The following is a 24643-nucleotide window of genomic DNA, read 5'->3' as shown; positions in this document are numbered from 1 at the left end:
GGAGACAGCCAGAGAAACCACAGCCTTGCTTGGCGTCTTCACTAGATAGGAGTTTTGTCATAAAAATAAAATTAGGAATTCTTGTTATTACAAAAGCTTTTGTTATTTCTGATAAGAAGATAGAATCGGTGTCAGTATAGCCCAACTACTGATTTCTGTTAGTCTAATGTGATTTAGGAGTCTGTATGGGTTAGCTTGACAGTAAATAGTAGTTTTAAGACTATGTCCTTTATACTTTTATTAGAATTAGAATAAACTTAATATGAAAGGAGTGGCTAATTGTTAAAATAGTATTTATTTCAGAAGAGAATATTGAGTGCCTATTGTATGAGAAATAAGGATGTAATTTTTCACTTTTAATCTTTAAATGTCTAGACTTCTTTATTTTCTATAGTAAGGAAGACATTTTAAAAGATTTGTAAAAAAGACTGGGAGATAACAATAGTATTTCTATCTGGGATATAGGATTGTAGATTTGGATTTTAAGGGGGCATAATAACTACACAGGGTTAGAAAGAAATCAAAAGATGAACTTTATACCAGCTGAAGCTAGATTGGAAGTGTGGCCAGTGCACACCTGCACTGTGGCTGCAGACTCCTGACTCCTGAGTTAAATCAACGTGCCCTCCTTCCCTCCCACTCCCCAAAGCACTCAGATAGCAGGTCTTCCCAGGGTGAGGAAGTTGAGGGTAGCTGTCTCTTCAAAGCAGGGTACTGCAGAAGGCGGAGAGCACTGCAGAGGCTGAGCACCTGCCCTGCGGGGTGTCCCTGGCATGTGCTCTGTGCTGGGCATTGCCTCCTCCTTGGGGAGTCAGGTGGGAAGAAGGCAGAGACCTTTCCTAACATGCTGATGATTTTTACTTCGTTTGTGGTTTTGGCTTTTTAGGTATTTTCCACAGTTGTAACCAGATCCATAAGTGTGAAAATATTTTTTGTAGGTTTTTTTTTTTTTTAGTTCTTGTTTGTGTCAGGTTCCCAGGCCAGTAAGATTTGCTTACAGACCAGAACTCTGTAACTTTCTGTTGTACTGAAGCATTCCCATTTGAGTTTCTTTCCCAGAAATGATGGAATCTCCTTGTAGCCGTGAGATAACCACAGAGCCTTACACCATCTAAGAAGACGAGATAAGCAATGCTCCCCCACTGATTGTGCCCAGCGACCGCTGAGCCTGCTTACAAGACTGAAAGAAGGACCAGTGTTAACCATGGCTCATCATAGTACTGACATCCTGACCCTGGGAGAGCTTATCTACCATGCTTTGACCATGAGCTTATGTACTAACATGAGCCCTGTGCTCTACCCCAAGTACCACGTGATGTTCATTTCTCCTTCAGAAACCCCCAACCCTGTTGACCAGGGGGAGGATTTGAGGCAGTTCAGACCTGCCTCCTCCTCGTTGATGCATTAACTAAAATAAATCTTTTCTTCTGTAACAATCCTTGTCTCAGTAATGGGTTGTCCAAAACTGGAAAAAAGAAAAAGGAGTTCAGGTTTAGTCCTGAAATGGTTAATTCATCAGGCTTATAAATAGATGTAATGAGACTTAAGTATGGATTTGACACACACGAAAATTATTTTTTACCTAGTAAAAGTTTTCATCTCTCACCGAGTGTGTGTCATCTGAGGCATCACTTTAGCGGTACAACCCATGATCCCTCAAGGGGAGAGACCAAAACATATGAATGAGGAATGACATTTGAGATGGTTATTTATTTGAGGATTTCTGAATGTCCAAACTCAGAGTGGAGGTCAATGAAGACTGCTGAAGGTAAACATCAGTCAGGTAGAAGGTGGCTGGGGGAGCTGGCACACAGGTTCTAAACCTAGGGTCAGGGCCTTGAGAGGGACGTGGAGAGGCAGGCATGGCCTTTCTACAGGAGCCAGACCTACTGTATTGCCCTGAGTAATTTTACTGCTGTGGTGATCACAGGGCTGTGTAAATAAAACTTTATTTACAAGAGCAGTCCTTGTGATGCTGGGTCTGGACAGAGCTGTGTTTATTACAGGTAAAATAAAGCATTTTTGAGGAGGCTTAAATAATTAAGGCATAATATATTCAGAGTACAGTGTCGAAGTTTATTTTTTCTCCTCTGTGGACCATGGATTAGAAGTGCTCAGTGTCTAGTGAGTTGTGCTTATTTTCTAATGAGGGTCATGAGGCACAGTGAGGTGCAGAGCAGTAGTGATGGCAGATATCAGCTGCAGAGGCTGTGCTGTGTTTGAGAGGACTAAGACAGTCTGAGACAGACACCTTGTGAGGGCACGCATTTCCCCTTGTTCAGAGGGTTAACAATCACGTGGTAGATACTAAAAGATATTTGTCCAATGAGAGTTTGGGGGTTAGTTAATGAACTAGATATGGTAGGTGAAAGAGAGAAGTATTGAAATGAATCCTGGTTCTGCCTTGATGGCTGAGTGTTTGGAGGTGTGATTTACTGAAGATAGGGGCTATAAATCAGGGAACTTAGACCTGTCAGTGTTGGGGGGGGGGGCGGGTGTGTGTTAAGAGCTCAGCTTTGAATGCCTCACATTGGGCATGGGGCAGCCTGTTAAGATGAGTGCATGTATTATCTAGTAGGTCGTGGGATAATAGAGCTCAGAAGGCTAGAGCCTGGAAGAAATCTAGGTGTCGGCATATTGATGCTATGAAGGAAATAACTTGTAAGAAAATGGTCTATTAACTGGACAGTGTGCCAGTTTCAGGAAGGAAAAACAGTATACTCAGGTCTGATCTTGAAATAAGACAAGTGGATCTGGCAGTTCACTTGCAGACCTGAAGACTTAGTACAACCCATTTTTTCCAGCTCATTTGTTTTTTCTGTGGCACTTGGAAAGGAGGGCTCAGCAAAAGAGAACAAGTCAGCATCCCGGGGCAGTTGACGTAGATGCCTGGGTCTTCACAACTCTTCATGATAGAGCTGACTTATTTTTGAGTTTTCAGTGGTGTGTTTTAAGCATAGGATAGCTCAGACTGTGGGAGATTTTACCTTCAGCTAGAGTAATAGCTGACAGCCCTGCTCTTAGGGAGCCTGTGCTGTTGGCATCACATGGGATTCTGCAAAGGCAGCCTTGGTACACTAAGTAAATTGCTCCCCTCTGAAAGCCCCAGCTTCCTTGCCTTTAGTATAGCAGTGACAGTCACCTCAAGGACTCAGTAAGAGAATCCATGTAATGCCACTTGTGTTTGTGCCAGTCTGTGGCCAGATGGCATGCTTTGTTCCTGCAGAAGAGCCTGACCGCCTGTAGTTAAATGTTAGCCCCAGTCAGTAATCTGTGTATTTTTGCTGGTTTCTGTAAACTGTGTGGGTTTTGTATTTGGCCTGGTCTTTTTTCGTTTTTTTAATTGGTGTATGGCTTAGCTGCTATAACCCTTGAACCATAGTTTGATGTTAAGTTCTCTGCCTTGTCTTCCACACAGTGGTTAAGTTTTATGAAATCCAGATGATTTGGAAGCAGTGTGGGTATGCAGCTTACTTTTTAAAGCATTACTTTTGGTTGGGAATTTTAGTATGCTACTTCTTACTCATCTGTGGGACAACGCGATGCTTCCTGTTTAATTTGGACTTTAAAAATACAAACAATTCCCTTCTTTTTATTTTTCTAGCTCTTTTTTAAAGTTTAATAAAGTACAAAGTGAATGGAAACCAGAGTGGCGTGGTTACGTAAGAGTCTGCATGTTGCGTTGTTCTAGCTTGCGTCGATAAGTGCCATGCGCTGTCATGTATCCAGCTGGGAACGTGGCGGCCCAGTCCTGAGAAGCCAGCTGTCTTGGTTGCTGCTGCAAACTGAGAGAAATAGGTGATTGTTTGTTCAGTTCAAGAAGTTATTGTAGTCCAGGAGGTGAAAATGTGGTTCTCTGTTGTTGGAAGAACACAACCAGTGGTGAGTCTGCTCGGGTCTGTTGTTGACGTTCTCGTGTGGCCCTGGGATCCTTCAAGAATGCTGGGGTTTCCAGTGGGACTTGCTCAGACCTGCCAGTAATTAACCTTTGATGAGGCAACCATGGCAAGGAGCTTGTAATTAACACACCCAGATGTTTGTTGCTTTTTATTTTGTGCTGCAGATTCTTAAGGTTTGTAAAAATATAAGGCTTCTATATGCTTCTTATTAAAAAAGTAAAGCCATAGTGTTTAATCCTGCTGGTTATAATGTGGTAAAAATTGCTGTAAGTAGCAAAACTACTTCTGTTTCCATGTAACTGCCAAGAACGTATACAAGAATATCCATGATGCAACTTACTTTTGGCCACATTTGGTGGTTTTAGCCTGTTTTTTTCTAAAAGTGGATATGAAAATGGCAATTTTAAAAGTACCTAGCCTATTTTGCTATTTTATTTAAAAATGAATGGTTTAATTAGTGCTTTACCTGTGTTCTGGCTTGTGCTTTTAGACTTTATACTGATTTTAAGTTTCTAATTCTTAAGCTTAAAACAAAATTTCTGTGCCCTAAAAATGAGAGAGTAAGGACAGCATTTATTGATAAACCTTCTGACCAGTTGAAAAATGAGTTTCTTACATAAATTACAGTTCAGTCCTCTGAAGATTTGGAGACCTTCTCTCTTGTGTTCTTTAATAGTATTGTTATGACCACGAAGGAAAAACCCAGGAAAGAAATGAAGTCAGGAAATTCTGGATGCCTTCTTAAAGTCAGTGTCAAAGTACCCAGAGTATAGAGAGTCTCTTTTCATTAGAGTGCCAGAAGTATCTTTCCATTAACTTGTATGAAATGATGAAGTGTCCTTCATGGCTTTTGCTTATGAAATTGGGAGCAATATTTTATAGTTTTGTGCCAAAAGCAAAATAGTAAATTATGTAAAAGAATAATTTTTAACCTAGTTTATAATTGTGACCTAAGTGCTGATTGCTTAGATTAATAAAAATCTAAGATGTTCACCCTCTGAAGAGCCATCTTTTCTCACAGTGTACGGTGCACACAGAAGAACGATGGTGCTTTCAGGACTGACCTAGGTGAGAGTCTTGGGCTGCCCTGGCCTCAGCCTGTCCCCCTCTGTCAAAACTTAGGGCAAGGGCCATCCCTGTGCAATTAGAACTTTGGTGGATTTTGTGAGGAATCTCAGGATCCCCTCCCTGGGTCTCTCACGGCTGAACATCTGCTGATTGATAAGAGCGCTTGGAGAGTCTGAGATCTCCACACTCCTGCCCTGGTGAGATCTACCCAGAGACGCTGCCTTCAATCTTCAGGGCCTGTGGGGCCATTTACAGCGTCTCTTGTCTACTTCATTCCCTTCATTTTGTGGAGACGGGAAGATAGATGTGGTGCTTTTTGTTCTGTATTGTATATTTTACAAAGCATAAACAGAGCAAAGCTGGAACTATAGCCTCACTCGTAGAAATCAGGCTTAAGTTCCTTTGTTCGTAGGGCCTCCTGTCAGGCATAACTTACCACTGACTTTCATGGTTGCTAAAAGTAGAATTTATATAAAAAGTGAATTTTAGAACTGATGATTTCAAAATTAAGATAATTTTTACCACAAAGTGAGATGCTTAACATGTTTTTAAAACCCTAACATGGATTTACTTGTCTGACTAGAAATGAAGCAATTTAAACCTGCAGAGGAAGCAGTGGGTGAGCAGAGCACGGTGCTGACCACGCCTGATGAGTTTTACACACTTCTGGCCTCTGAGGTCATCCCAGCCACCTATTGTTCAGAACCTACAGCTAGAGAGCCCACAGCAGGCTTTCCTACCTGAACAATAGGCTTGCATTCATGCTGCTTTGGCCAGCGTGTCTGTCTTCCTCCTGCCTTTTTTTTTTTTTTTGGAGTGTGTTTTAATCACTCCCACACACATGTAAGGTTTGCTGCTGGGGTGTTTAAAGCATAGGTTCCTCTGACCGAGCCTCCCTGTGTGTGGGAGGACTACTTAGACAAGTGTCTTCTGAGAAGGCACACGGGCAGATGATCATCAAACACAGGGCGTGTGGGAACGTCCTTTCCCTGTAGCCATTTCTCACCGGGCATGTGAAGCAGCCAACAGGTGTGTGTCTCTTTTTCAGCTCTAGGGAAAGTATAATGGGTGGCAGCTGGGTTATTTCTGGTTTTTTGTCATTCTTTTTGGTAACTTTTTGTTCCTATATTGTTATTCTTGTCACTTTTTCACAGGCAGTGATCTGTGTTTCATTTTAATTGCTCCTGTTTAAGGACTTAGGATGTAAATTTCTCTCTTTGACCTGGGCTGCCTGCTAGTCCATGGTCAGTGCTTGTTCTCCAAAGTTCTGTAAGTGTTGAGAGCCAGCTCCGTCCCCATCCTATAGGTGTTGATCTCAAAGGCCTCTGGAAGGGATAAGTAAATTTAAAATTTTACTTCTACTTAAATGTGTTCAATTTAATTCCAAAAGTATATTTAGTGAACTTGGTAATTTCTGATGCCTTTGAAATCTGACTGCTTTGCAAAAGACTCTTCACTCCACACTTTAAAAAAAATTGATTCATCAAATGAGTAATTCTAAATGGTTATGATTATTCTTTCAATTTTGCAAATAAATGGACTAAAATACAATAATACCATATGTCATCTTAGGGTTTTTTGGTAAGTAATTCTTAAAATTAGCCTTTATATATTTGATATGTTGTGTTCTCAATTTCATTATCTCTTGTTGCTTTTCTTTTTCTTGGATATCAGGGTGTGTAGTATTAGCATATAGATTGTGGTAAAATCTTGTTTTGCCTAGATAAATGTATTGCTAGTACCTGCAGTTACTAATAACATACATGCTATGGAAAACCTGTGCTGTTTAGGGCAGCACTGTCTGACAGAAATGTAATATGAGCCACATGAGGAATCTAAGATTTTTTACTGGCCACATTTTGAAGAAAAGAAAGTTAATAATACATTTTACATAATACATCAAAATGTCATTTCAGCATGTATTAGACGTAAAAGTCAGAAATGAGAGATCTTACATTCTTTTTCCCGTAATGGGTCTCTGCAGTCTGGGGGTGTTTCACACTAAAACATTTCATTGCCTACGGGTCCCTTTCTGAGCACCCTATTGCCGCTTGGGACCCTCAGCTGCTGTGTTGGACAGGACAGTGTTAGAGCGTCTAATGCAGGCGTCCTCAAACTACGGCCAGTGGGCCACACACAGCCTGCCTAGACATTTATCCAGCCCGCTGGGTGTTTTTGCTGCAGCTGCCTGTCCTGCTTAGTAGCCGACTCGTCCCAGGGCCTGCTGTCTGGCCCTCCAGCGGTCTGAGGGACAGTGAACTGGCCCCCTGTTAAAAAGTTTGAGGATCCCTGGTTTAATGTCATCTCACCAGTGTCCTTAAAACTGTTGGCTACATTTCTGTGATTGCTTTTGGTTAGCTTTTTGGCTCTATGTAGTTTACGCTTGCATCTTTTGGGGACTAAAGTGTGTTATACTAATACGCAGCAGCAAAGAACATTTAACGTCTGAACCTCCGTGTCCTTTTTTTTTTTTTTTAATTGAGACAGATTCTCACTCTTTCCTGTCTAGAGTGCCGTGGCATTGTCAGAGCCCACAGCAACCTTAACTCTTGGGTTCAAGCAGTACTCCTGCCACAGGCTCCTGCCATATACTCAGTTTTTTCTATTTTTAGTAGAGATGGGGTCTCGCTCTTGCTCAGACTGATCTTGAGCTCATGAGCTCAAGCAGTCCACCTACTTCAGCCTCTCATTCCTACTTTAGTTGGAAAAAAAAATAGAATTACCATAAACTGAATATTTATATATATGGGTGTTATATGTGTGTATACATAGTTGTACATAGATATATATAATATGAATATATAGATAGATATATTTTAATCAATTTTTGGTTCAGTCTTTTAGGCTAGATTAGATTGTGCATTATTGTTTAGAAACAAGTCACAAATTAAGCAGTTTAATATTTCTGAAATATTAAATTCTATTTTTACAGGTTTTTATCTTAGGCACTGACATTCTCATTTTTATTCAGATAAGGTAGGTCAGGTCAGGCAGTGGGAGCTCCATGATGTTAGGAATTATTATAGCTTGACAAGTAACAGTTTTCCCAGTCACCTGACCGATAACAGAGCTATTCTCAATCATAACTGGCAGTTAGAAGTGACACAGAACCCTTTAACTCTGCTGTCCACTCAGTGAGGATGGACATTCCAGGCCAGCACTGCCATGGCCAGATTGAGAGAGTGGACACCTTTTGGTTGGGCAGAGATTGTGGTCTTTCAAGTTGAAGGTGACTACTCAGTTTGGTTTGATATGTATCATTAGAGATTCCATGCAGTGCTTTCATCGCTGGATATTCATCTATGATTTTGTTTTCCTAAAACAATTACTGGTAGAACTATCGTTTCTCTGTACAGCAGTGGTGTTTATCATATAACTTTTTATGACCAGTTTGTGGCTGAGCTGTATGTGTTATATAGTTAGGATTGAAGCAAGTGGAGGTGGAAGGAGAGAAGGGCATTTCAGTGGGGCCATGAGTCTGCATCTGCAGGCAGGTGCATGTCAGTGGTGACGTGTCTGTCGCAGCCTAGCCAAGGGGGCCATGACCTAGAGGGAGTTACTAAGGAATTAGCCAGAGCTTGGGCCCAAATATCTGCTGAAATTTGGATACTTCTTAAAATATCCTAGGTCCAGATTTTTTTCTTGTACAGCATGTTAGTCTTCCTCTAAGAACATTTTTCTTAGTAGCATATTTTATTATGATGCTTTGTCTGACTTATAATCAGATTCATAATCACGAAAGCTCATTTCCTTAGGTGAAAACTTTTTTTTGTGACAAGTAGATATAAATTCAGTTTACTTGGAATTTTAAAGAAGTGATTATAGCTTGGAATTCAAATAAATTCACGAAGTTATATTGCTTACTCACACATAATGGACGTATCAGTTACTTGTTAACTTACAAATGTATTCGTGCAATAAACTTCTCGGCTTTCTCATCTCAGGTTTTTAAAATAAGGATTGATCAAATTGTCGTAAATCGTAAGGCAGCCTCATTGGGAAGCTGCTCTGGAAGGGATAGTTCTCACACTCACTCAGTCTTATGATGGAATCAGAGAAAGGGACGTGTGCACAGGTGGCTGCAGTACAGGACACAGTAACTCACTGCTCCAAAGGAACAAAGAAAATCCTGTGAGAACATAATTGGCCCTGGGCAGATGACTGGGATGGCAGGTGGTGGCAGTGAGCCTGAGAGACCAAAAAGATAGCACAGGACTTTGCAGACAGGTGGATTGCATCAGAACGACATGAGTTGGGTAGGATAAGAGGGCATGAAGGACATGTTGCACTAAGCTTAGCGCACCAGGAGAGGGGCGCAGAGAGCCTGGACGCCTGCTGCAGGAGGCTGCTGTGTGTTGTGCAGCAGCTGGCAGCTGGAGAAGTCCGGCAAGGACAGCATCACCCAAGTTGTGCTCCAACACAGGGAGGCCCACAGGCCCCCTTATCAGTCATGAGGAGCTTCCTTGTTTTGCCAGAATTTTCTTGAAGCTTATAATGTAAACTTCAGCATATGTAAACGTAGGTTGGAATGCTGTTGAATTATCTGTACTACATGATGATTTCTACTTGAATATTTTAGTTTAGACTCTTTAAATTTGACAGTGTAATGCAGTGTCATAAATTACCTGCCTTAAAATGATGTAGGATTTTAGGTTATGTAAATAATATTTGCAGTTCATTTGGAATGTACAGTTTACTTAAGCTTGTGATTTAGTTTCCTACTTATGTAAAATAGTTACGAAGTAAAGAGCCTGACAGCTGTGCTCAGGCTTGTGATGACTGGTGACAGTGTGGAGAGATTGAAACGCACCCCAGGGGAGAGGGAGGCTTGCTTTATTCCTTTAAAAATACATATTTGGTTATTTCTTTCTTATAGTAGTCTTATTAAAGATATTGTATGACTAGCATTATTGCTAAACACTTCTGTTGACAGAGATGATAGTTATCTTGTTAAAAGAATGATTTTTATTTACATTACAAGGTCAGCATTACATTAACCCAAAGATGCCATGTGTAAATGATGCTGACAGTTGGCATTCTGACACTCAGTGCATGGGAAAAAAATAACTGGTGCTTTTAGAACTTTAAAATAAACAAATCTTACCTAGAGTACCAGCTAAAAGGAAATAATCTGAGATTTTCCAACCAGAATTATTAGCAGATAGCTATTAAAAAAACTACGAGGGCAGTGGTTTTTGTCTGTTTGATACACAGAGCTTAGGGGAGTTTAGGCACTTGGTTATTTGATAAGTGAAGGAAATTATCATTTTAACAGCTGAGTTGTGGAATTTAATAGTTACTCATAGAGCATCTGAAATTTTGAAATATGTAAAAATTTAGTTATAGTATATGGGGGATACCCAGTTTATCAGAGAAGAGGCAGTGAAGCCTGTCTCAGAGGAGTTTCCTCAGTGTGTTTTAGGTAGGTCCTTGGATTCAAGGATACTCAGTATTGGCATAAGTGAAGTCAGGTACAAAGCGTATTTATTGCTCTTTTGCTAAGCGACATGCCAAAATTCAGTAAGTTGCCATTTTTTGAGTAACCTACTACTATATATTTTACTTTGAAATTTTATAAAAAAGCTCAGATGTCACCATCCATCCCGACAATGCTTTCTACAGCATGGACTGCAGGTTGTGCTTGGCTATCGTGTGACGGTAGGCCTGAATGATTTCTGAAGGGGGGCAGGGTACCAGATAGACAGTGGACCTCTGGGCCTGGGCTTAAAGACTGGCAGAGAGGTGAAAGCAGTAGCCCCCGAGAGAGGTGTGGACACAGCAGGGACATGGAGGTGGGCAGGCTGGGATACGCAAGAGAACCAGAAGCTGCTAGAGGGGACACTTGCTTTTGCCTTGGGTAGAACCTCTGTAAACTTAGTGAAAACCATATGAAATTTGAAGCATGCTGCTTTCCAAATGTAAGATGTTTTGCTAAATTAAGAAATTTTATACTGTTTTCAAAATGAAATAGGTAATGCATGGCTTTATGCTTACAAAACATGACATGCTGCATGCTTGATTGAGGGGAGAAAGGAAGTTGGCATTAGTGATGCTGGTCACGCCAGCCGTCACACACTTGGCTCCTTATGCAGGAAAGAATAGTAGTGGTTCCGAGTGACTGTCACAGAGTTTCAGGATGTCATAGTATTTTCATTAAGTTGTTTATTGAATTGACTATCTTTATACCTTTCTGTGACATAGTTTTATTTCTGTGACACAGCATTTCTTAACTATTGAGATGGCTTTGGGTTCACCTTTAGTCATTGTGACCTAAGAAATTATGCTGAGTTGGACATTGTTGTCAGTAGTATCCAAGTAAGATTTCATGCATCTGATTGTTTGCTTTGATAGTTCATATAGGACTTTGATGTATGTTACACTTGTGGTGTTCCAGTAGAATATTGATGACTCAGAAAGTGGTATGTATGCTTCTAAGTCTGCCACAGAATTTTATTATTTTGAAAATGTCAATTTTATGTGAATTGGGGCATGTTACTTTAATATTTAGTTACTGTGAGTTAGATTATTTTCTACATAATTTTCTCTTACTACTTAAGGCTTTCTTTTTGTTTGAACTGAATTTTTTTCTTATTTTAAATTTTAAACATGTATGGAAAGAATAATGGTGTTAGGAGGGTTATAGGTAAGTAATGGATTTTTTAAAATACTGTAGTAATTTGCTGTTTGTGTTAAAATGATTAATAGTATTAATATTTGACATGAGCAGATTCTAAATCACTTATACTTGTAGCTGTTAAGAACTATTCTTAGTCAACCTCAGGATTCCACATCTGTTTTAGTCCTCACATCAGCTAATGAATGAATAACTGATTTTTTCAGAATTATTTTTTCTTCTAAATTTGGAAATACATGGGTGATGCCTGTGGCTCACTGGGTAGGGCGCCGGCCCTGTATACCGAGGGTGGCCTGTTCAAACCCAGCCCCAGCCAAACTGCAACAAAAGAATAGCCAGGCATCGTGGTGGGCACCTGTATAGTCCCAGCTACTCGGGAGGCTGAGGCAAAGAGAGTCACCTTAGCCCAAGAGTTGGAGGTTGCTGTGAGCTGTGTGACGCCCCAGCACTCTACTGAGGGCGATAAAGTGAGACTCTGTCTCTGCAAAAGAAAAAAAAAATTTGGAAACATAAAATAGAAGCAATTCCTTTTAGTTTCTTTAGTTTTACCAATTGAATGTATAGTTCAAGAAAAACTATTAGTATAGTTTTTTATATTTCTAATTTTTTTTTTTTTGAGACGGAGTCTCAGTCTGTCGCCCTGGGTAGAATGCTGTGGCATCACAGCTCACAGCAACCTCAAATTCCTGGGCTTAGGCGATTCTCTTGCTTTAGCCTCCCAAGTACGTGGGACTATAGGAGCTCACCACAACACCTGGCTATTTTTTTTGTTGTAGTTGTCATTGTCGTTTGGCAGGCCTGGGCTGGGTTCAAACCCGCCAGCTCCAATATATGTGGCTAGCACCCTAGCTGCTGAGCTACAGGTGCCGAGCCTGTATTTCTAATTTTCATATAAAAGTGAGAACTAGAACTTTGTAGCAATCACCTGTGTATACAAGGGATAGTTTTGTTTTTGTTTTACTTTACTGTGTAGTGCGTTTCTTACTGTGTATTTTCACCATGATGTTTTTCCCGTGTTTTCTTATAGGGTGCTGGCCAGGATAAACTGGGGATCTACGTCAAGTCTGTGGTGAAAGGAGGTGCTGCAGACGTGGTCAGTGTCAGTTTTAAAGAAGTAAATGTTTGGTGTCATATATTCAGACATGTGACTCAGGACATTCCACTGATAGCAGTAGTTCTGGGTGACGCTGTGCAGTGTCTGCACGCTGGAAGGACCAGCGTGATGTATACTTACCACAGCCTGTCTTCTTTCCTTCCTTTTCCCTTGCTGTCCCCACCTGGGGTGGACCCAGGATGGACGGCTAGCTGCAGGTGATCAGCTGCTCAGTGTGGATGGACGAAGTCTGGTTGGACTCTCACAGGAAAGGTATGATTGACTTATTTGTTTAAAGTTTAGTATTGGCATTTTTAGGTCACAGTATTTTTGAAATTAGAATATAAAACATAATGCTAAAAAGTCATGCTGTTATTACTCTTTACCTTTTTAAGTGTAGAAGTATTAGTGTACATAGCATTTCGTTTGTTGCCAAAGTGTAACGTGTGTTTTAGTTTAGAGCAGTTTCTTTGAAATTTGAAATAAATAAATGCTTAGTACTTTTTAAAATTTCTGAGTATCATCTTACAATTCTTAGTATGATCATCTGTGATTTGTTGTTTGCATATTTTCACATCATAGTCAGTTGTGGAAGGAAGGAAGTGGACAGTGGGAATCATTGGGGCTACAGAACTGTTCCCCAAGACAGCGGATTAGGCTATTAGCAGGACTGTGTTTGCAATTGCAGTGAGGTTGCAACCGTGGTTGCAAAGCAGGCACAGGGCTTTCATTTTCTTCACATGTTTGACACTCTATTCCTAGGGCAGCAGAACTTATGACAAGAACCAGCTCTGTGGTGACACTTGAAGTGGCAAAGCAAGGCGCCATCTACCACGGCCTAGCTACCCTCCTCAACCAACCGTCCCCCATGATGCAGAGAAGTAAGGAGAGTGGTGGGTCAGTGGCCACTCCAAGGATAGCATCTACCATAGCCGGGTGCTGTAGAGTTTATAGTCATGATCTCTTTCCTAATCACAAACTCATGGGGTAGCCACTAGAGGTCAAGAAACTGAGGGTGAGATGCCCAGGTCACTGCTGGAACCAGGATTCAGATGTGGGCAGGTTTGTCTCCCTGTGTCCAAGAGCTGTTTAACTTCACCCCCACAGACCTGAGCTTCCATAGGCCCAATATAAAGTGGGCTCTCAGTGACACATTTGTGATGCACAGTCTGTAAGGAATAAGCTCAGTTCTGCACTGGAGGAACATAGATGTATTCATTTGTATGTGAGGAGTTATTTTAGTCCTGCATGTGCTGAGCGGAAGCGTGATGATCTTGTTCTACGTTTGGTCATGCTTCACTTACAGATGGGGAGATTCTGAGAAGTGCATTCTATGGTGACTGTGTCCTTGTGAAGACGTAGAGTCCACCTACACACACTCAGCCAGCGCTGAACCACGTAGGCCAGGGGTCCTCAAAGTTTTTAAACAGGGGGCCAGTTCACTGTCCCTCAGACTATTGGAGGGCTGGACTGCGGTCCCCAGGACAAGTCGGCTGCTAAGCAGGATAGACAGTGGCAACAAAAATAACCCGGCAGGCCGGAAAAATGTCCTAGGCAGGCTGCATGTGGCCCACGGGCTGTAGTTTGAGGACGCCTGCTGTAGGCTGTGGTCCCATAAGATTTTAATGGAACAGAAAGTTTTCTGCTGCCTAATGATGTTGCAGCTGTTGTATAGTTGACGTGTTTAACACAGCACTCATGTGTTTTGGTGATGCTGGTGTAAGCACACCTAGTGCAACCCCACTGGTATAACAGTATAACACATCCAAAAATGTATAGCACACATATAATTCTTGAGAATGGTAACAAATAACTATGTTACTAGTTATTTATTTAGTATACTTTTTATCATTATTTTAGAGTATACTTTTTCTACTTACTACAAAAGAGGTTAGTTGTAAAGCAGCCTCAGGCAGGTCCTTCAGGAGGAATCCAGAACAAGGCACTATGATCATAGCCCCGGAACACCTCCCAGTAGGCCCAGATGTGCAGGTGGAAGACAGTGACGCTGTGATCCTGTCCTTACAGGCCTAGGCTGTCTTTATGTTTTAAGTTTTTACCAAGAAAGTCTAAAAAGTAAAAAATACTAAAACTAGAAAAAACTTACAGAATAAGAATACAAAGAAAGAAAATATTTTACTATAGCTGAACAAATCATTGCTAAAATATTGTCATTCAATACCTGGCTGTAATTCACTTTATATAAAAACTCAATTATTTAAATAAATAATTTATTTGTGGAAACTATGGTTTTATAACTACCAGCAATTTTAAAAAGCCTCTCAGAATAAAATCAGTATAAATTTAGTACTTTTTTATCTTTCCACATAAGGTCTTGGTCTGTTCCCAGGCTCTGGTGTCGTAGCATCATCACAGCTCGTTGCAATCTCAAACTCGTGGGCTCAAGAGCTCTTCCTATCTTAGCTGCCCAAGCAGGTGGGATTGCAGGTGTACACTTGCGGAGATATGGGAGGTCTCATAATTGCCCAAGCTGGTGGCCAATTCTTGACCTCCCAGAGTCCTCAGATTATAGGCATAGACCACCTCACCCTGCCAGTGCAGGAGATTTAATAAAAGTTCAGAGACCACAGGAGAAAATCATTGTGATTCACAGACTGTCTTAAGTCTTCATGTGCTTTCCAGGTCATTCTTAATACGCATTGTTATATGTGTGCATTGCTTTCTAAATATAGGCCTTCATAGCCCTCTTCTCCAAAATTTAGAATTCTACCAACAATAGCAACAGCAAAAGTATCAGAGAACCTGACCCACTCTTTACTGAAACAGAAAGGGCCCCCAATAAAACCATGTGTCGATGTTGTCCGTCCTGACTCAGCATGTTTTTTACTTTTTATATAACAGAACTTAGTGTCCTACTTATCTGATTTCATGGTTTAGAGTCATAGAAAAGAAGCAAACTAGAACACGAATTATTGTAGAAATCAAAGAGGAACACTAGGTAGTAAGTTGGGCAGTGCCTGTGGCTCAAAGGGGTAGGGCGCCGGCCCCCATATACTGGAGGTGGCAGGTTCAAACCCGGCTGTAGCCAAAAACTACAAAAAAAAAAGAAAAGTAGATAATAAATAAACTAGGGTTAGCAAGCAAGCTGGAGAACTGAAAATCAGTACTCAGTGATCCCATTCGATGGCTCTCTACAGTGACAGTGACCCTCAGTGACTAAAAATTTTAATATTTCTTTTTAAGAAGTGAAGAAAGTATATTTAAGTTTTATAAAAGTTACTTTAAAATAGATTTGTTACTTAAAATGGTTAAGTTTCTTTCAGTTAATGAGAAAATAAGCTTTGATATATTTTCCTACCAGTACTAGTGAGTAAAATGTTTTATTATTTGAAAGTTGTTTTAAGATTCTACAGAAAGAATTTACCTTTATATTAAAATAACTTTACTTCTTATGCTAAGAATAGTTCGTAGGGAGTTTTAAATATTTGCAGGTTTGTTTTTCTTTTAAAGCTATTCTAGTTGAAAATAGAATAAAATCTTGAACAAACGAAGAGATGCCACATATGCTTTGATTTCAGTGTCTGATCGCCGTGGCTCAGGGAAACCCCGACCAAAGAGTGAAGGTTTTGAGCTCTACAATAATTCAGCTCAAAATGGGTCTCCTGAGAGTCCTCAGCTGCCTTGGGCAGAATACAGTGAACCAAAGAAATTGCCTGGTGATGACAGACTGATGAAAAACAGAGCTGATCATCGCTCTAGCCCTAACGTGGCAAGTAAGAGGAAACACTTGTTCACTTACCAAGTACATTCATGGTCATAGTCATGGGGGCTGGGGGGAGTGGGCATTTGGTGGTTTGTTAACTATTAAACTTAATTTTTCTACTGAATGTATTGGCTAACTAATACATGGTTTTCATAAAAGACATCATAATTAATGTTTCTCTAATATACATAAAAACTAAAAGGGAAAATGTTTGGTTTAGTTGATGCTCTAGATAAATACATTAATACTGTCTCTAGCAGGGGTTGGCAACAAAAGCAAAAACATTGTTTACCCTTTGAAAGAATTAACAGAAATAATAATAGGAGGAGACACAGGCTTACAAGGCATATTACTTCCTAGCCCCTTACCAGAGAGATTCTGGTCTCAGTCCTAGATAAAACTAAGTCTACAGGTAAAACTTTGTAGCTCTAGGTTCTGACAGCTTAAGAAATGGGTACGGATATGAGATCTAATTTCTTACATGCCTTGTTTTTTGTGTCTCTGTACTAGACATCTCACTAATGATGTAAAGATGAATGAGACCCTTAAAGAAATTTTATCTTCGGCGTCACCTGTGGTTCACTGGGTAGGGTGCCAGGTCCATATACTGAGAGTGGTGGGTTCAAACCCAGCCCCGGCCAAACTGCAACAAAAAATAGCCAGGTGTTGTGGGCGTCTGTAGTCCCAGCTGCTGGGGAGACTGAGGCAAGAGAATCGCCTAAGCCCAGGAATTTGAGGTTGCTATGAGCTCTGATGCCATGGTACTCTTAATGAGGGCGATAAAGTGAGACTCTGTCTCTTAAAAAAAAAGAGAGAGAGAAATTTTATCTTACAGGTAATTTATTTAATACTAAATGTTTTCTTTCTGCTTTTTAACAGATCAGCCTCCCAGTCCTGGAGGGAAAAGTTCATATGCTTCTGGAACAACAGCAAAGATAACATCTGTCTCTACTGGAAACCTCTGCACTGAGGTCTGAGAAATCAGCAAAAGACTTTTACTACATTTTAATACTTAGATTTCCACTGGAATATCTAACTTAACTATTAATAAGAAGATATTTTTCTTTTGAGACGGGGTCTCACTATATTGCCCAGGCTGGTCTCAAATTCTTTGGCTCAGGTGATCCTCTTGCCTCATCCTCCTGAGTACTAAGATTGCAGGCAAAGACACCACACATGGCTAATTTTATAAAAACATTTTAGAGACCAGATCTTGCTGTGTTGGTCAAACTGATCTCAAACTCCTGACCTCAGTGATCCTCTTCCTCTACCCCCCATGTAGCTGAGATTACAGGCAGGAATTATTGTGCCTAGCTTAATCTGATTAGATTATTACTCTACAGATAAGCATTGGATATAATTCCTAAATTTGTAGCATTTAGTCTTTTGATTTTTAATGTAATAGTTAGGTAAATTAAATAAATAAGTTTGGGCAAAGTAAAATATTTTTTATGATTCTCCATATAGGATTAAACACTTAATTTTTAACACACTATTTAATGTATCTACAACTTTTTATATTTTAAAACATACCGTTAAAAATTAGTCTGTTCTCAAAAAGCTCCCTTGTAAAAAGCTTGCTTTTCTTTGTTCTTCACCCTCTACAGGAGCAGACTCCTTCTCCTAGACCTGAAGCCTACCCCATCCCCACTCAGACATACACCAGAGAGTATTTTACCTTCCCAGCTTCCAAATCCCAGGATCGGATGGGACCTCCTCAGAACCAGTGGCCAAATTATGAGGAAAAGCCGCCTGTGCACACAGACAGTAATCATTCCAGTATTACAGCTCAGGTTAGAAGTAAGGGATTCTGCAAACTTTCTTTCCTCAGCTCTCAGAGGAGTAAGATAGACCAGTGTGACAGAGTAAAACAGTGAGTTTAGAGACACAGTCGATACTTTCTGACAGCGGCATCCTTGCCTCTTACTTTTTCCTTTCATCATTTTATGGGTAAGTCTGAGGAAAAGGGAATAGGGCAGAATACTTAATAAGGCAAAGGATTCTTTGTTCTCTTGGTGTTTGATTAATGAAATGTTATTAAGACAAGGCCTTGTAGTTGTTAAGGCAGGGTTTGCTGATTACAGGAGTGAGAAGTGAGATTCCAGGGGATCTGCACACTGTTGGGATCTGTCCTTGCCTGTGCTGCTCAGGGCATGGTTGGGGAACAGGACAGATAAGTTCAGTGGTCAGCTGCTGGGGTGGTGGCTCTAGCTGCATGACGAGCTGACTTGGGCTCAGTGGCCTGCAGCCTGGGCTTGTGGGTGACACCACAGCTGTCCATGTAGAAGCTGAGCAAGAGCTCAGGATTGGCAGGAGGGGGTGGACAAGTGGTTTACGTGGAAGGACCACATGGCCGCTGAGGAATTTGCATTTTTGTCCACATAGGTAGCAAGGGGATGCCAGTCTGAGCGCTTAAGCTGGAGACATTGTCAAATGTGTTTTTCTTTTTAGAAAGATAACTGTTGCACTGTGAATGATTGGGGAAAAAAATTAAAGGTATCTTTAAAAATTGGTAGTCTAGGATATGTAATGTGCCTGGATGGTGAAAACAGATGCAGGAATTCTGAAGATAATCATTCTAAGGTTGGCCAAAAAATACTAACTTGAGAGTTGAGATGGGATTTGAGCTGAGCCTTGAAGGATGAAACCAGCAGGCAGAAGAGAGAGGGGATTGTGCTCACAGGAGGCAGTGTGTATGCAGACAAGAAGGAGCCTGGGGGCAGAAAGTGCTTCTTCGGCCATAGAGCTTGACCTGTTGTCTGGTCTGTAGTCCGTCCTGTCTGTTTCCTAGGGGTCTTGATCACCTGCAGCAGTCCAGGCCTGTGACTGCTGGGTGCCTTCCTTCACCCTTGTCCAGCTGGGATGATGTGCCTCCTCTGACAGCAAGCTGGGGTTACTTGGGAGACAACACCTTTCTCCATCTTTCTCTATAACAGTAATCTCATGCCTTGGTTCTTCTAGCCTATTTTGTTAGACCTTAAGAAAATGTGCTTTCCATATGTCAAGGCCATCCAATTTCAAAAACGTATACTGAATCCCATTCTCATGCAGATTTTCTCCCATTTTATGGGAGTACTGTTATTAAGTTTTCTTATTTATAGTATGTGGCTGCTATTTCCTTCCAGCTCACCTCTGTCAAAGAGCTTATAAAGCAGCTGTTGGCTTGTGAATTCATGCATGGATAAGATGGTTTAGGTTTAATAATTACTCTTAAAAATAATTGGAGAAACAATGATGATCTTAATTAGACCAGATACGCTCACTCTCCTGGAGTCTATGAATCGCGTAGCTGGCTGTGGTCAGGATTTGGGACAAGGTGCCATAGGGTAAAGAAGGGCCTCAGGGTTTGTGTGTTTGATTTTTTTGCCAGTGATGCAGAGAGAAAGAACAGCTTTCCTCTCAAAAAAAGAATAAATTTACTGTTATTCCACATTACCAGTGAGCTATAAGACAGGCTCAGCCTCCATTCTGTACGTTCATGTAATAATTTTCTTAGTTTTTTCTTCTCTGATGATAAAATGCTTATGAATATTTAGTAATTTCTTCTGATAAATGGCTGAAATACAATAGTTCTTTTTCTTTTTCTAGCGTGTTACCCGTTCCCAAGAAGAACTTAGGGAAGATAAAGTTTACCAACTTGATCGACATCACATGGAGATGACGACAGATCGGAAGTCCGACAGTGACATGTGGATCAATCAGAGCTCATCTCTGGACTCCAGTACATCCAGCCAGGAGCATCTGAACCATTCCTCTAAGTCGGTGACCCCTGCTTCCACGCTGACTAAGAGTGGCCCTGGCAGATGGAAAACACCAGCCACTGTTCCGCCCACTCCAGTGGCTGCCTCTCAGCCTGTCCGGACAGACCTGCCTCCGCCACCCCCTCCGCCTCCTGCCCATTATGCCAGTGATTTTGATGGAATCCCCATGGATTTGCCTCTCCCACCCCCTCCTTCTGCCAATCAGATAGGACTGCAGTCTGCACAGGTGGCAGCTGCAGAACGGAAAAAGAGAGAAGAGCATCAGCGGTGGTACGAGAAGGAGAAGGCACGCTTGGAGGAGGAGCGGGAGCGGAAGCGCAGGGAGCAGGAACGGAAGCTGGGTCAGATGCGCTCTCAGGCCCTCAACCCTGCCCCCTTCTCTCCCCTGACCACGCCACAGATAAAGCCAGAAAAGCCTTCCACACTGCAGAGGCCCCAAGAAACGGTCATTCGGGAACTGCAGCCCCAGCAGCAGCCCCGCACGATCGAGCGCAGGGACTTGCAATACATCACGGTCAGCAGGGAGGAGCTGTCCTCTGGGGATAGTCTGTCTCCAGACCCCTGGAAGCGGGATGCCAAGGAGAAGCTGGAGAAGCAGCAGCAGATGCACATTGTGGACATGCTGAGCAAGGAGATCCAGGAGCTCCAGAGCAAGTCAGACCGCAGCGCCGAGGAGAGCGACCGCCTGCGGAAGCTCATGCTGGAGTGGCAGTTCCAGAAGAGGCTCCAGGAGTCGAAGCAGAAGGATGAGGACGACGAGGAAGAGGAGGATGACGATGTGGACACCATGCTGATCATGCAGCGCCTGGAGGCTGAGCGAAGAGCCAGGGTAAAGGGGAGATGCCTCGTGTGCGGTCTGTGACCCTGGTCCAGCTGTGTGTCTGTCAGGCAGCCAGGCCCCGGGCCGTGGCAGGATTAAAGAGGCCTTGGGCTGGTTACCATATGCCTTGCTACTGGCCCAAGTCCTTTCGAAATGGGCCTGAGCTGTGAGGCTGAAATTATAATACAATTTGAATAGAACTTTATTGTTCTAGCAAGCTCATAATTGAGAAAACAAGTATTTGTTACTAAGCATTTGTTAACCAATAATAATCTTGATTGGGGTTGACTTTCAGAGCCATGTGGACTCCGGCATCCACTCAGCTCTGCTGCCTAGCACAGAAGCAGCCACAGACTCTTAGAAACACAAGGGCATGGCTGTGTGCCAAAAAACTTTATTTACAGACACATGGCAGGTAATTTGCTGATTCCTGCTCTTGATTACTGTCAGGAACTCATAGTGGTTAACAAGGTAAGCTACTGAGGTGGTCACGTGTAAGGTCTTAGCAGATGTGAGACCTCCACAGTAGTAATAGTTAGTTATACTTTTAATGAAGCAAGTAAACAGTTATATTCCAGTTGTAGTATAAAGATATTGGTAACTTCGGATTTTATCCATATTTCTCTGTTTTATAGCAAATAAAAGTAAAATTTAAATTAGTTTAATGTAGCAAATTGTTAAAATGCAATTTTAGATGAGTGCAAGTTTCCTTGTCAACCTATGAAGAGAATTATCAGCAGAGGCATTTATCAGTATTCATTTGTGGGGAGTGCTGTTGACCATGATGTGTTAATGAGTTTTAGACCTTCTTTGGTTGTGTTTTTTTTAAAACACAGTACAATAACCTGAGGAGAGATGGCCAAAGGCAATGTCCTTTTTGTCTTTTGCTTCTAACTTCAGCTGTCTGTACTGAAGGTCTAAACCGATAGCTGTCGAGTCCGACATTTTACTCTCTGCTCCTGATGAGCTTCATCTGGTGATCATTGGTGAGCACACAGAGCTCAGCAGTGCAGTCTTTTTATTTTGCTCTGTGAGTCTTTCCTGAGAAGTCTCTGACATACACGTCTTAATATAGTATATATAATGTCTGAGCCAAATTTGTGTACATCTTCACCTAGAATTCAACTTGAGTCCTGCCTGCACTTAAATGAGGTTAAAATGATAATTATTACATTGTTTTCTTAGTGCTTTTTTGAGTGTTTTTTACAGCATCAGTAGTGAACTTCTTTAAGACTAACCGTTCTCCATAAGAACTACTTCATTTGAAAGAGAGCTGTTTTGTTAGTAACTGAACACTGCACTTTTGCCATAAGGATGCTTGGAATAACTTCCACCCAGTTTCTTGCCTCCCTGGTACTCAGTAGTGTTAGGTGCCTGATCTCGCCAGGGCAGGTACATCCCTTTGGCCCCAGCTGTGTCCCTCCTGGGCATGTCAGAATGGATGATCAGAAACTGAAACATTCATAGCCTTTTGCCACACAGCCTGGAAACAAGGCAAGGGTGCCCTGCCTCTGAGCACATGCGTGTGTGTATGTCCTGACCAGAGGCAATGTGAGCATCTCTGCGTTAGCATTTCTATAATTAGCTCATTTTTATTTGAAAGTCTGTCAGAGTTATTATTCCAAATGGTTAAAACAGTAAATATTTCCAAATATCATCATTTGTACTTAAAAGACTTTGAAAGTTTCTTATAATAATTGAGTAAAAAGTATTTAAGTTTTGGTCATTAGTTGTATTAGTCTCCAAGTAAGAGAGCTGAGAGAAAATATGCTTTTTATTACTTTCTGTATATCTTAATGATGAAACTCAAGTATAATATTTAGTATCATGTGTATTTTTTTTTATTTCTGAATACTAGAAATTAGTCTGTGGTTCTTTTCCCATCGGGTTGTCTAAAAACAGATGATGCATGATAGAAACAAAACAGCCAACAACGGGGCACACGTCTAAACCTAACTTTTTTTTTCACGCTTCATCTTTCTTTTTTTTTCCTCCTCTGTTACCTGCAGCAGACTGCTATGCCAGCAATCTCTGTTCTAGATTTGGTATGTTCTTGTTTCTTTCCCTTTGGTACTTTTTTCCTGTCTTGATTTCCTTTTTTCTTTTGGTGGTGATTATTTTATGTTTTTAGTAGATGCCGTTCTCTTAGGGGGTCCTAGACCAGGAGGTGTAGTCTTAGGACTCTCTAGAAGCATGCCTTTGAATGTTACTAGATTTAGTTACTCTTTGCTTTTCCCCATTAGTTTTAAGTGTTTCTATTTGTTTATGGTTTTGAACTTTTTCTCAGTTCTAGTCTTAATTGAGTCTGTGTTTTCTTATATAATTATAAATAGAGATCAATTTTGCCAAGAGTAATCTATTTTATTCTTGTTACATTAGCAGTAGACTTTAAATATTCCATTGTTATAAACTCAATTGAAATGGTATTGACACTGTTTGCCAGTTAAGATGTAATTGTCTAAGATGTCACTGTCTGTTGGTAGAGTCAGATAGGTTTCTACCAAACACGTGTGCTGTGTTGTCTTTAATATTGTCACCTAGATTTTAGTTTAGTTTATCAGCCATGCCAATTTATAGTCTGCTGAAAAATACTTAAGGCCATAGTCTGTTGTAATTGCCATGTGTTTATTGTCAGTATTGGGAAAATTTGATTGGTCATTTGATGACCATCTAGCTTGCTGCTACATCTGTCACCTGTTAGACTGATACATTTATATTAACTTTAAGGCAGTATTTATTCTTAGTCAACTTCTTAGTGAGGTAAAACCAATATGAGACAATACTTTAAAAAAAATCTCTGAGTCATGGTTTAACTGTACTAGCCTTTCCCCTACCAACTTAAACAGCACGTGCCAGTGTCACCCTAGAGCAGTGATTTTCAACTAGTATGCCGTGGCATCTGGTGTGCCACAAAAATTTTAAAAAATCATCAGTTATTTTTATAAGAAGAATATATTCTTTTTTTAAGCTTTCTTTTCTTTTCTTTTTGATCAGCTTAATTTAAGCATGCCATGGAAGTTTTAACTATAGGTTCAAGTGTGTGGTGAGTAAAAATGGTTGAAAAACACTGCCCTAGGGAGAAGCTCTTCTGGTCCACATCTCCCCTCCCTGATGAGAGGGCGTATTTGCTGAGCTCTGCGTTTTTTAACATGAAACAAAGCTTTAAAAATATACTTTCTTCTGGGTGGTGCCTGTGGCTCAAGGAGTAGGGTGCTAGCCCCATATGCCAGGGGTGGAGGGTTCAAGCCCAGCCCTGACCAAAAACTGCAAAAAAAAAAAAAAAATTTTTTTTTTTCTTTCTACTTTTTTTTGCATAATAAGGTGTAATTTGAAAATGTTCATCAACTATAGTTCTTCGTGTGAGATACTCATTAACAAGTACTTGCTTCACATCCATTACAGGGCAGGCACTGGCCAGCTCCACAGACCCGTCTGTAACAGAATAATGGAGGCACTAAGAATTTTAGAAGTCCAAGTTTTTCTTTCTTTATGAGTATTAATATTGATCCTAAGCACATTTCTGAGCCTTTCTTAGCCTGATTCCTCAGTAAATATTACTATTGTTAACAACATCATTATTTGTAGAATTCTGGATGTCAGAATGGGCAGGCTGCCCTGGGAGAACCTCTCCTGTTAAGGTATCA

At 41.0% G+C, this 24643-nt stretch overlaps 1 protein-coding gene across 15 annotated transcripts in view; it reads left to right on the top strand.

Annotated features, from left to right (window-relative positions):
- The window catches only part of AFDN (afadin, adherens junction formation factor), a 100062-nt gene that overhangs the window by 60001 nt on the left and 15418 nt on the right, over window positions 1–24643 (top strand). For all 15 annotated transcript variants that reach the window (XM_023514617.1, XM_023514614.1, XM_023514623.1 and 12 more), the window contains 7 exons: window positions 12629–12694; window positions 12894–12967; window positions 13457–13575; window positions 16234–16428; window positions 17298–17389; window positions 18026–18211; window positions 20007–21008. In XM_023514617.1, the coding sequence (XP_023370385.1) occupies window positions 12629–12694; window positions 12894–12967; window positions 13457–13575; window positions 16234–16428; window positions 17298–17389; window positions 18026–18211; window positions 20007–21008 (1734 nt within the window). The remainder of the gene's footprint in view (window positions 1–12628; window positions 12695–12893; window positions 12968–13456; window positions 13576–16233; window positions 16429–17297; window positions 17390–18025; window positions 18212–20006; window positions 21009–24643) is intronic.

The sequence above is a fragment of the Otolemur garnettii genome, unplaced genomic scaffold, assembly GCF_000181295.1.
Source record: "Otolemur garnettii isolate 467f Iridium unplaced genomic scaffold, OtoGar3 scaffold00056, whole genome shotgun sequence".
In the NCBI taxonomy this organism is placed as follows: Eukaryota; Metazoa; Chordata; class Mammalia; order Primates; family Galagidae; genus Otolemur; species Otolemur garnettii.
The sequence above is the reverse complement of the archived record's forward strand: the minus strand, read 5'-3'. Positions and strand labels throughout refer to the sequence as shown.